The 13,914-nt window shown below is 40.2% G+C and overlaps 1 protein-coding gene across 1 annotated transcript; it reads right to left on the minus strand.

Moving 5' to 3' along the window:
- Positions 1 to 3,365: 3,365 nt before the first annotated feature.
- LOC132215552 (heat shock cognate 71 kDa protein-like) lies at positions 3,366 to 4,819 on the minus strand. Its single transcript, XM_059663914.1, is given in 2 exon segments — positions 3,366 to 4,112; positions 4,268 to 4,819. Coding segments are annotated over 2 exon segments (1,134 nt in total). The 5' UTR covers positions 4,764 to 4,819; the 3' UTR covers positions 3,366 to 3,474.
- Positions 4,820 to 13,914: the final 9,095 nt, after the last annotated feature.

A 13,914-nucleotide genomic window follows, 5' to 3' on the forward strand; every position in this document is an offset into this window, starting at 1 on the left:
GTACATCTACACGATGGAATACTATGCTGCTGTAAAAAGGAAGGAACTCTTACCATTTGCAACGTCATGGATGGAACTGGAGAGCATTATGCTAAGTGAAATAAGCCAGTCAATAAAGGAAAAGTACCACATGATCTCACTCATTCGTGGACAATAGAGACCATTATAAACTTTTGAACAATAATAGATACAGAGGCAGAGCTGCCTTAAACAGATTGTTGAGCTGCAGCGGGAAGGCCGGGGAGGGTTGGGGGGCAGGAGGTAGGGGGGTAAGAGATCAACGAAAGGACTTGTATGCATGCATATAAGCATAACCAATGGACATAAGACACTGGGTGATAGGGGAGGCTAGGGGACTGTCTAGGGCGGGGGGATAAAATGGATACATATGTAATACCCTTTGTAATACTTTAAGCAATAAAAAAAAAATTAAAAAAAAAATAAAGATAAAAAAAAGTAAAAAAAAAAAAAAAATTCTCAAAACTCAACAGAAAAACAGCACCCAAGCAAAAATCTCAATTTAAAAAAGTGGGAAAAATATTTGAACAGATACTTAACCACAAGAGATATACAGATGGTAAATGAGCACATGAAACAGATGCTCAAAGCCATTCGTCATTTGGGAAATGCACATTAAACCACAATGAGATACCATTATAAATATATCAAAATGGCTATTATCAGTACTAATATGCTGACAATACCAAATGCTGGCAAAGATTTGGAACAAGTGGAATTCTCATACACTACTTGTGATAATGCAAATTGGTACTGCAACTTTAGAAAACATTTTGGCCAGACTCATAGATACAGAGACGATTTAACAACTGCCAATAGCAGGGGAGTTGAGGGGATGGGTGAAACAGGTGAAGGGATTAGGAGAACAGATTGGTAGTCACTGAATAGTCATGGAATGTAAAGTACAGCGTAAGTAATCCTATATAATAATAGAGGAATATGCAAATTTTCTTTTACACCATAATGTCACCGCCCTCTACTCAGACAGCTGCAAGGCCCGGGGCAGGATAGGGTACAATAGGAGAGAATAAGAAAGGAGAGGGAGAGGAAGGCAGGCCTGCATGCAGACAGACCGAGAGAAGAAACAGAAATATAGAAAGGGAATAAGGAAAAGACGCAGAATGGAAAAGGGAAGGAAATGTGGGTCTGCACATGGGAGGGGGTGGTGGCTGCAGGGGGCGGAGCAGATGCGCCTGGCAAGGGGTGGTACACAGGCAGCATAGAGCGGGGAGCCCCTCCCAGATGCTGGAGGAGGGCAGTGGCCTCCTGTGCAGGCCATTGGCAGGTCCCAGGACAGAGGGGGTGGATGGTCCTAGGCCTTCCGGGCGGAGGTGCTCCTGCTTCATGGCAGCAGTGCCCAGGCTGCACAGGTCTCAACCACCCTCACTGGGCTGGGCATCCCAGGCAGGGAATGGGAGCAGGATGGCAGTAGGGAGGCGGGGGTAGGGGGCAGTGAACACCTGGCTGGGGCTGAGCTCTGGGCTGGGGGTTAATGCCCGCCCCCCCAACGGAAACTTTAAAAAGGGAAGGAGGGAGGGAAGAACTTTATAAAGGAGTCAGTAGAGAGCAGAGTAAAGAAGGAAAGAGGATGTATGAGTGAACTGTAGGAGCTATAATGAAAATCAAGTATAGTTGTGTACTCGGGACAGATTTTAAAAGAGTCAGAAAAGAAAAAAGATAAATGATAGTGAATGATTAGGCAGGTAGATATTAAAACAATGGAAATAGAGAAGAATGTATGGGAGAGGTAGGATGAGAGAGAAAGAAGGAAGGAAGAAACGTTTTAAAGGGGAGCTGGCAGAGCTTAAAAGGAGAATGGGAAGAAGGAGGACATGGGGGAGGGAGCAAAGCAGGTTCGAGGGAGGAAGTGAAGAAAAAAATTAAGGTGGGAGGGAAGGAAAAGGGGAGGGAGGGCAGGGGTAAAGGTAAAGGAAAGAAGTACTGTGGGGAAGGAGGGAGGGTAGGAGAAAGATGAGAAGAAGGATGATGGAACAGAAGTGGGAAATAAGGAGGAAAGAAAAGTTTATAAATGATGCGTCAGTAGGAAAAAAGTGTTACATAAAGGAGAGAGAAAAATTGTGTGACAGGGAGAAGCCAATAAGGAAGTCAAATACAATTGTGTGTGAACGGGATAAGATTTTTTTAAAAAAGTTAATAGGGGCAACCAGGCCGGCAGGGGAGGGCAATTAGGGGTGACCAGGCTGGCAGGGCAGGGGGGATCAGGCAGGCAGGCAGAGTGGTTAGGGCAGGCAGTCAGGTGAGTGGTTAGGAGCTAGAGGTCCTAGATTGTGAGAGAGATGTCCAACTGCCAGTTGGACATTCCCCAAGGGCTCCCAGATTGGAGAGGGTGCAGGTTGGGCTGAGGGACACCCCTCCCATGCACAAATTTTGTGCACCAGGTCTCTCGTATAGTCAATAATATTGTAATAACTGTATGGTGTCAGATGGGTACTAGATTTATCAGGGTGGTCACTTTCTAAGTTATATAAATGTATAATCACTATGTTGTTCACTTGAAACTAATATAATATTGTACACCAACTATAATTGAAAAAGAAAAAAAGAAAAGAAAACATTTTGGCAATTTCTTATAAAGCTAAATAGATACTTACCATATGATTTAGCAATCCTATCCCTTAATATTTACCCTAGCAAAGAGAAAACAAACATTCTCACACAAAAAAATGTCAATGTGAGGTCAGCATCACTCAGAGCATGATAATTTGTCAATGTTTAAATTTGATCAGAATAAAGAAAGTATATAAAGAAATAATTAAATTGATAGAAAAAAATAGTTGACTACAAATTTTCCTTAAAATAGTTAAGATGTAAATTTTATGTGTGTATTTTATCACAATTAAAAATTCAAAACAACATGTAAAGATAACAATATTAAAACACCAAAATCCCCCCAAAATTTTTAATTTAAAATTAGAAATTATGAGCATTAAAATAAAAATAAATATGTGCTAATTTATCCTTACGTAGCATAGCAGAAAACAAAGTTAATTGTTTGGGCCAGTAATTTAGATAACTATCATTGGTAGAGTAGATTTGAGTTCATTTTTTAAATTCCCAATCTTTTTTTTTTTAAATATATTTTATTGATTTTTTACAGAGAGGAAGGGAGAGAGATAGAGAGTTAGAAACATCGATGAGAGAGAAACATCGATCAGCTGCCTCCTGCACACTCCCCACTGGGGATATGCCCGCAACCCAGGTACATGCCCCTGACCGGAATCGAACCTGGGACCTTTCAGTCCGCAAGCCGACGCTCTATCCACTGAGCCAAACCGGTTTCGGCCCCAATCTTTTTTTAAAAATAGTTTTATTTAAGACGCCGCATTTTCCACTTTACAATACAGTTATAAAGTGCATTATATTTCCTTTCCCTGTGCACAGTCTGTATTCAAGTATCAAGAAGGCCCAGTTATTTACTATACAGCAGCTCAACTTTTAAAACTGCCATGGAATTTGGTACAAATTTGGGTCCTTCAATGTTTTGTGTGGAACAATGCTAGATCTACGCTCAAAGCTGGCTAAATTAATCTCTTCAATGGTGGGCCCAGAGGAGGCACCACCAGATGAAGGGGCTCTTCCACCAGGGAAACCCCCAGGCATTCCTCCTGGCATGCCTCCTGCACTCTGGTACAGCTTGGTAATGATGGGGTTGCAGACTTTTCCCAACTCTTTCTGCTGATGTTCAAATTCTTTCTTTTCTTCAGTATGGTTCTTCTCAAGCCAGTTGATGATTTCATTGCTCTTGTCAAGAATCTTCTGTTTGTCCTCATCATTGATCTTGCCTTGGAGTTTTTCATCTTCAACAGTGGCTTTTATGTTGAATACATAGGACTCAAGTGAATTCTTGGAAGACACGTTGTCCCACTGCTTCTCATCTTCAGCTTTGTACTTCTCAGCTTCCTGGACCATGGGCTCAATGTCTTCCTAGCTCAGACGACCCTTGTCGTTAGTGATGGTAATCTTGTTCTCTTTTCCTGTACTCTTATCCACAGCAGAGACATTGAGGATGCCATTGGCATCAATATCAAATGTGACTTCAATCTGAGGAACACCACGAGGTGCAGGAGGTATGCCTGTGAGTTCAAACTTGCCAAGCAGGTTGTTTATCCTTGGTCATGGCACGCTCACCTTCATAAAACTGGATGAGCACACCCGGCTGGTTGTCGGAGTAGGTGGTGAAGATCTGCGTCTGCTTGGTGGGGATGGTGGTGTTGCGCTTGATCAGCACCAGCAATAGTTCCAGCATCTTTGGTGGCCTGATGCTGAGAGTCACTGAAGTAAGCAGGTACTGTGACAACCGCATTGGTAACAGTCTTCCCAAGGTAGGCTTCTGCGATTTCCTTCATCTTTGTCAAAACCATGGATGACACCTCTTCTGGATAAAAGCTCTTTGTCTCTCCCTTGCATTCTACTTGGACCTTGGGCCTGCCAGCATCATTCACCACCAGGAAAGGCCAATGCTTCATGTCAGACTGGACAACAGCATCGTCAAACCTACGTCCAATCAAGCGCTTGGCATCAAAGACTGTGTTGGTCGGATTCATTGCTATTTGATTCTTTGCAGCATCACCGATCAATCGCTCAGTATCAGTAAAAGCAACATAACTCGAGGTGGTTTGGTTTCCCTGATCGTTGGCAATTATTTCCACATTTCCATGCTGGAATACACACACACAAGAGTAGGTGGTGACAAGATCAATGCCAACTGCAGGTCCCTTAGACATGGTTGCTGGTGTGTGCGCTCGGCTGATGCAGACCGACCTCAACTGGAGTCCCTGCGTTCAATCAATTCCCAATCTTTTTTTTTTTTTAAAAAATAAATCTTTATTGTTGAAAGTATTACATACATTCCTTTTTTTCCTTCACTGCCCTCTTCCATCCCCCACCTTCACAAGCCTTCACCACTCTATTGTCTGTGTCTATGGGTTTTGAATATATGCATATGAGTTCATTGGTTGATCTCTTCCCTCCCTCCACCCTCCCTTGCCTTTCCTCTGAGGTTTGTCAGTCTGTTCAATGTTTTTATGTCTCTGGGTCTATTTTTGTTCATCGGTTTAGGTTGTTCATTAGATTCCACATATGAGGTAGGTCATGTGATACTGATCTTTCTCTGACTGGCTGATTTTGCTTAGCATAATGCTCTCTAGGTCCATCCAATCTCTCACATCAATCATATCATGAAATTGTGAGGATTGCCTACTGTATATTTCATGAACAAATAAGCTAAGAGTTTGGTCATTATTATAGAAATGTGCACCGATTGAGACATTTTTGGCCCTGCCCTTGTAAAGACTTTTACGAATGCTTTGAACTGCACCCTGCTGGTTTTTGCAGAACTGAGTATGTTCCACCTGCTTAGTATGCTCAGGAGGTTACCATGGTGGTCTGCTTTATGGATTACCAGCCTATCATTAGGGTTGATAAGGCTAATATTCCACCATGGGTTTGTTTTGTGGGTTTGTTTGGTTTTGTTTTTTTACTGTCCTCATTTTATAATGAAGTTCAGCAGATTTTAGAAGTTTAAACCTGCTGGTACAGTTAATATTTTTTTTTCCAGTTACAAAGCTAACTAGATAAAAATTCCCAAGACCCTACCCAGATTCCGACAAAGCAGTAAGTTGGGAATTTGCCTGTTTTCCTTCCCTGTGTCTAATGCTTTTGTCCTCTTGAATGGTACAACTATCCTGTGCACTATTTTTCTATTTTTAGCCCAGGCAATTTAACTCCAGGCAGGTGGTTCTATTGAAAGATAAACAAACCCCCACTGGTTTGTAAATGGCTAACTGTGCTGACATGACAGGTTGTAGGTGACTGAACCCATCCAGGGATGTTGGTCATTTACTACAGGGCTGCGGACCCCACAGCGCCTTTGGCCAAGGAACAGCTGGTGCTCTCAGCATTTTTATCTCTTAACAAAACTCAAAATCAATGGTCATACAAATTGGTTTACAGCATCAGGTGGGGTTTCATCTAATATACCAAACTCCAAAAAAATATCACTTATACTCCCTTTGCCTAATGTGCTTATCGATTGCTGTGGGTCTTTTAGAAGATTTTGCTGAACACCCTTCCCTTTGAAAATATGATTTTGTCCAGCTGGAGTGACCTCAGCGGTCTCAGAGACACAGGCCTCCTCACTTCTTATTGCTTGCTTTTCTGTCTGCCCACCACTGTGTATTATATGAAAGAAGCAGATACAGGTTGACAAGAAGTCCTCTCTCAGGAATGTATTTCTGCATGCTCTTTTTCAATTTTTCATTTCCATCTATGGTTTCATTTTATCTTTTTACCACCCAAATTCATGAACTGACATTTGATCATCTTACCTCCTGATTAAGTGAACCACTACAATATGAGCTATTTTTGTGGCCGCTAATGCATTCTTCACCATTATGTTTTGGCTATTTTCATTGGAGGCTTCTCCTCTTGTTTATGCAAATATCAAGAATGTCTACTGGCAAGTAGCATCTTTCCAATGTATGCCCGAGTCCAGTGCACAGATAGCTACGGTTCATCAAGGAAATGGGGACACTGCCCTTGAAAAGCATAAACGGGAAATAAGTACACAATTAATTACAATATAGTTGGTATATATGGATGTGGCACAGAAATGATACTTTGTAGTATTGAATGCATTTTTAGAGGTGAAAGGGATAAATTCTGGCAGCAGATGTTTTAAGTGCCAAAACACAGAGGAATTTACAGAATGATGGTGGAGCCTCTGGGAAAAAACAAAACAAAAAACAGGATCACCTGAATTTTATTTTAAGAGAACATTCTAGTAGAAGTATGGAGGCTGAGTTTGAGACAGAGGAGAACTCAGGCCAATAATATGATCTACTGTGTTGCATTCATTATTCAAGAGAGAGACTAGGCCAAGAGCAGTGGATATAGTAAGATGTACCTGAAAGCTTTTAAGAAGCATTTTTTAAAATCCTAGGTTTTCAGCTCTGAAGTCAGTGTAGGTAGGTAACAGACAGGCACAAGTTCCAGAACAAAATCTATCATTTTATTTGTGCTTAATACTTAATATTATAATGAGATGATAGAAGACAGGTTAGCAACGGTATTCAAGCACGAAGTGAAAATAGCATGAATACTACTCAGTTGTTGAGCTAGTGTAGTTCACAACAGGAGAAATTTAGGAAGGATATAAGATTTAAGATTGGATAAAACTTTCTTAACTTTTAACTACTAATATTCTTGAGCAGTAAGTTGTAGACATATATAGGCACATTATTTCTTACCTATCAGAATGTCTTCCATTTAGACTTTTATGAATAATGGACAGCAAAACCTATCAAGTCTGCTTTACTATCTTTTGAAAGAAAAGGAAATGAGTTACATGTTTTCTAAAGAGAAATTTTGTTATATACACTTCTCTTATTTTCCAGAGAGTAAGCTTATTTATTAAATATATACTAGAGGCCTGGTGCACGAAATTTGTTACTGGGGGGCGGGGTGTCTCTCAGCCCAGCCTGCACCCTCTCTAATCTGGGACCCCTCGGGGGATGTCCAACTGCTGTGGGATCAGGCCTAAACTGGCAGTTGGACATCCCTCTCACAATCCAGGACTGCTGGCTCCCAACTGCTCACCTGCCTGCCTGCCTGATCACCCCCTAACCCGGGGTGGGCAAACTTTTTGACTCGAGGGCCACAATGGGTTCTTAAACTGGACCGGAGGGCCGGAACAAAAGCATGGATGGAGTGTTTGTGTGAACTAATATAAATTCAAAGTAAACATAATTACATAAAAGGGTACGGTCTTTTTTTTTTAGTTTTATTCATTTCAAACCGGCCGGATCCGGCCCGCGGGCCGTAGTTTGCCCACGGCTGCCCTAACCACTCCCCTGCCAGCCTGATCACCCCCAACTGCCCTCCCCTGCTGGCCTGGTCCCTCCCCTGCAGGCTTGGTCGCCCCCAACTGCCCTCTCCTGTTGTCCTGGTCCCCCCCAACTGCCCTCCCCTGCTCACCCACAACTGCCCTCCCCTACCGGCCATCTTATGACCACATGGGGGCATCCATCTTGTATGAGTGTGTGATGGTCAATTTGCATATTACCTCTTTATTATATAGGATATATTACTTTATTGAATTTATTGGGGCGACATTGGTTAATAAACTTACATAGGGGTCAGTTATACAATTCTATAATACATCATCTGTATATTGTATTGTGTGTTCACTGACACAAGTTAAGTCTCCTTTCATCACCATTTATCGTCCCTTTACCCTCTTCTACCTCCCCAACCCCCCTTTCCCTCTTGTAATCCCCATACTGTTGTCTGTGTCTATGAGTTTTGTTTTGTTTTGTCTTTACTTTCCTTAATCCCTTCACCATTTTCATCCAGCCTCCAACCTCCTTTCTCTCTCACAGCTGACAGCCTGTTCTCTGTATTCATGAGTCTGTTTCTATTTAGTTTGTTAATTTATTTTGTTCATTTGACTCCAAATAAAGTGAGATCATATGGTACTTGTCTCTCTCTGATTGGCTTATTTCACTTAGCATAATATGTTCCAGGTCCATTCATGCTGTGGAAAAGGGCAAGATTTCCTTCTTTTCATGGCTGAGTAGTATTCCATTGTGTAAATGTACCACAGCTCTTTTATCCACTAATCTATTGATGGGCACTTGGGCTGTTTCCAAATCTTAGCTATAGTAAATAACACTGCAATGAACATAGGAGTACATATATTCTTTTGATTTAGTATTTCATCTTTCTTTAAAAATATTCCAAGAAATGTAATGTTGCCATAAGGCAGTTCAATTTGTAATCTTTTGAGGTAACTCCATACTGTTTTCCACAGTGGTTGCACCAATCTGCATTCCCACTAAGAGTGACCTAGGGTTCCCTTTTCTCCACATCCTTGACAACACTTGTTATTTGTTGATTTATTGATAATCGTTGTGAGGTGATATCTCATTGTTGTTTTAGTTTGCATTTCTCTGGTGATTAGTGACATTATATATTTGGGGTATTAAGCCCTTATCAGATGTATTGGTGAATATCTTTTTCCATTCAGTGGGTTGTCTTTTCATTTTGTTCATAGTTTCCTTTTCTGTGCAAACACTTTTAAGTTTGATGTAGTCCCATTTGTTTATTTTTTTCTCTTGTTTCTCTTTCCTGAGGTGATATATCAGGAAAAAATATATTACTACAAAAGATGTTCCAGATTTTACTGCCTATGTTTTCTAGAATTTTTATGGTTTCTAGTCCAACATTTTTTTTTAATTCACTTTGAGTTTACTCTTGTGTATAGTTTAACAAAGTTGTCTAGTTTCTTTCTTTCTTTCCTTCTTTCTTTCTTTCTTTCTTTCTTTCTTTCTTTCTTTCTTTCTTTCTTTCTTTCTTTCTTTCTTTTTTTTCACATATCTTTCCAATTATTCTGAACACCATTTATTGAATAGACCATCTTTTCCCCATCATCAAATACTAATTGTCTATGAAACCATGGGTTTATTTCTGGGCTCTCTATTCTGGTCTTTGATCTATATTTCTGTTTTTATGCCAGTACCATGCTGTTTTTATTACTATGGCCTTGTAGTATAGTTTGATGTCAAGTGGTATCATTTCTCCAGCTTTGTTCTTTCTCAAGATTTTTGTGGCTATTCAGAGATTTTTTTTGTGGTTGCATATACACTTTTGGAATATTTGTTTGAGTTCTGTGAAATAATCCCTGGGATTTACATTGAATCTATACATTGTTTGGGGTAATATGGACATTTTAATGTTAATTCTTCCTATTCATGAGCATGATATATACTTCTACTTACTTGTATCTTCTTCAATTTCTTCAGCGTCTTATGCTTTTCTGAGTACAGGTCTTTTACATGCTTGGTTAAATTTATTCCTAGGTATTTTATTCTTTTTGAAGCAGTTGTGAATGGGATTGTTTTCTTAGTTTCCCCTTCTGATAGTTCATTATTGGTGTATAAAAATGCAACTGATTTTTGGATATTTATTTTGTATCCTTCTACTTTACTAAATTTGTCAGTTCTAGTAGTTTTGTGGTATAATCTTTAGGGTCCTCTTTATACATTATCATGCCATCTGAATATAATTACAGTTTTACTTTTTCCTTTCTAATCTTATGTTCCATGTTAAATTTACATTGTCCTAGTTTCCTGTGTCATGGTAGCCAGCTACAATCTTTAACAAAACAAAAAAAAAAAGAAAAAGAAAAAAAAAAGTAAAACCATAAACCTTATATCTGAAGGTTTCATGGGATAAGTTATGACACTACAAAGCCATGATTGGCAGTCATCATATTCTTCCACTATTATCCATTCCAGTTTGCTCTCACTATCTGTTATACTTCTCCAGGTCTAAGCTGTTTGTCCCGTCAGGTAACCTGGAATCATTTCTGAAGGATCTGAGTTAATGTACACTCCTTGAGTTGTAGTTGGTTCAGATGGCCATTCATACCTACCACCAGGGAGGGAAGCGCCAGGAAGTGCCCAGTAACTCCTATGAGTTCTAGACATTCTTCTACCTGCCTTCATTATATAGGAACTTGTTCCCCGGTGCACAAAATTCATGCACATTAAAAGGAAATTAATTAGAGGAAATATTTTAACATTGCTATTTGCCCTTTCTCTATAATAGAAGTGTCAGAGATGAAAAAAAATAGTAAAATGTATATGAAAATCGCCCTCCTGTCAGAGTCTGGGGCACGCCGCAGGACCCAGAGTCAAGTCCTCGCCTGCCTGTGCATGCCTTGAAATCACATGAGACCCAGACCCGCTGGCCCCACCCCCGTCAAGCCCTGCAGGGAGGGGGGCACAGCCTTAGGTCCCCCATCAAGTCCCACCAGGCAGGGGGCATGGCCTCATGTCCCCCATCAAGCCCTGCCAGGCGGGGGGTGTGGCCTCAGGTCCACCAGTTCCTGTGCAGGGGTGGGGGTCGTGGCCTCAGGTCCCCCAGCCCAGCCTCAGGTCCCCTGGCCTGGGTGCAAGGGTGCAAGGGCTCAAGGGCATGAGGATGTGAGGGCATGATGGCCATTTGCATATTAGCTCTTTATTATATAGGATAACCTTATATCTTTATGATAACAAGGGTCAATTTCTCTTGCCAACACAGGAATTTTTTATAACTGTTGGAATACTGACATGAGGAGCCTAAAATGACCATGTGGCAGTTATTGATGTAGGTTTATTGGAATCCTTTTTGTGTCTCCTGAAATAAATCCCTTTCTACCACAACTGATTTATATTAATGAGGAGTATATTAATTAGGTGACTTTTAGAAAACTCCTAAGGTTGAGGGCTGGTTGCCAGGAGAGTCAACCATGTGTTTAGAGTGTTGGAATTTTCAGTTCTACACCCGTCTTCCAGAGGGGGAAAGGGGTTGGAGGTTGAATCAATCACCAAAGGCTAATGATTTAATCAAGCGTGGCTTAGTGGTGAAACTTCCAAAAAACCCGAAAGGGTGACATCTGGGAGCTTCCTAGTTGGTGAGCACATGCAAATGAAAACTCCATGCCCTTTCCCCATCCCTTGCCTTTTGCATCTCTTCCATCTGGCTGTTTCTCACTTATATCCTTTTATAATAAATCAGTGATCTAGTAAGTAAAACATTTCTCTGAGTTCTGTGAGCTTCTCTAGCAAATCAATCAAAACCAAAGAGCAGGTTGTGAGAACCTGTGATCTATAGGCAGTCTGTCAGAAATATACATGATAACATGGGCTTGCCATTGGCATCTGTAGTCTCCAGGCAGATCGTGTGAGAACAAAGTTTAATTCTTGGACACTCAGAGCTGGGGTCTGAGGATTGTTGATTGTGGGGAAAACCCACCCCCACAAACATTGAAATTGGTTTCAGATCACCTTTTAATTAGACAGAATTATCCAAAGATAATCAAATACATCTAATAATCAGATCTGGTTATACCCCTTTCCTTATTATGCTCTGTTAAATGGCCTTAGGGAAGGAATGGGAAGTACAATTTTACTATGTATTCTTTCTGTTACATTTCAGAGCCCTTCTGTTGGGGGCTCAAGTTCTTTTTCAATAAATGGGCTCTGGGTCTGAGAAATTTTCTCATTTCTGGAGTGAAAGGAATGGATCATGATTTTCCATTGCAACAAGTGACATCTGCCTTCTCCTTCCTTGCTCTTGATTTCTTGTTATTGTTCTTATAAATTCCAGTGGGACCCTTGTTGTTAGCTTACCTATCACACACAAGTGTCTTCAAGTCAAGACCCCCTGGTTGCCATTCTGATTTTGCTGCATGTTACAGTAATTATATTAATTCTGACTCTAATGGTTAAATGCTGTCACTTGGCCTTGAAATATCCTAGAATCCTTTTATATCAAAGACACTAAGAAGCTCAATATCAAATCAGCCTCTCCACTCTCAAGCCTGAATTACAAGGTATAGTCACCATTGAACTTTCTCCACATATAAAATAAGATTGAGATTAAAAAGAGATATATCAATGTTTATTTTATAAAGACAAGAGTAGAGCACTTGACTGAGTGTGGAGAAAGCTCATCTCTGGAATGAGAGGAAGAAATGTTGATTTGGAAGTGATTCTTATCCATGTCTGACATAAGTAAGAGAAAGGTCCTTAACATATTCCTCCCTACTGACAGTGTGAAGAAGTTCTTGCTATCTCTCTTCATTTGCTAGCTAAAGAATTACATTTTCCTCTCCAAGTAACATCTAACTGGTAGAATATATGGTGATAAAATTGGTTAGATATGGAGTGTGAAGGCAATTTTAATATTGAATTTATTTAGTTCAGAACAGTTCTTTTTGTACATATAAGGGCAACGTAAGCAAATCAATTCCATCTGATTAAGCTCACTTTACATGGTTAATGTACCATGGAACACTCTTTCTCCTCTTGTGCTTTTCCCAAAGATCACAGGAAGCGCATTTAGATGTTCAGTTTGCATGTCACCCGGATGCATACAAAGTCCAATAGATTCAAAAGAAACATTGCATTAAATTATTTCAGCTTCAAGTTCAAAGGCTTATCATGTATGATAAACAAAACCAAATGAAATGATAAGATGCAGTGTCACATTTTATTTAACATCTAAATCCACTCACAACAAGTTAATATCTAATTCATTGTAGCCTGACTGTATACTCATATGGCATAGCTCCTTAGGGAAAGAACAAAAAGCTCGAAGAACCTGGAGGTGACAACTGTAATAGGAAGTTACAAATGATTAAGAGCAGTGATTCTCAACCTGGGTTATATTTTATAATCACCTGGGGAGCTAGCAAAATTCCCAATTCCCTGGCCTTACCCCAAATTAATTAATTCAGACTTTCTGGGGTTAGGACCCAGCCATCAATATTTTTTAAAGCTCCCCAGGTAATTCCAATGTATAAGCAAATTTGAGATCCTATGACTTAGAGAGTAGTTCTTACACACACTTCAAATCACGTAGAAGGCTAGTTAGAACTCTGATTACTGGGCCCCATGCCCAGGGTTTCTCAATCATTAGGTGAAGAATTTGCATTTCAAAAAAGTTCCAAGGTGCTGTTCTTGCTGCTGATTCAGGGACTACACTTTGAGAACTGCTGCTTTAGAACTCATGAACCTCAGATAAGAAGTGAATCCTATGAGGTTGCCATTGATATGGTGCTGGAAAGATGAAAAAAGCATACCTCTCAGTAATTCTAATGGGAGAAGGAAACAAAATCCTCTACTACACTGGAGTTCTGTAGGAGCCAGATAAACTGACCTAAATAAATAAATGTCCCAGTAATAGAAACCTGAAGTGTTATAGAAGAAAAAACTCAAAAAGTATGAGAACTTAAGTATGGATATAGGGCTGGAGAGGACAGAGGAATATATTTGTGCTCTAAAATATTTGGACCAAATAAGGAAGGAACAAAAATCTAAATCTAAGTCT

This window comes from Myotis daubentonii, chromosome 1 (genome assembly GCF_963259705.1).
Source record: "Myotis daubentonii chromosome 1, mMyoDau2.1, whole genome shotgun sequence".
NCBI lineage: Eukaryota > Metazoa > Chordata > Mammalia > Chiroptera > Vespertilionidae > Myotis > Myotis daubentonii.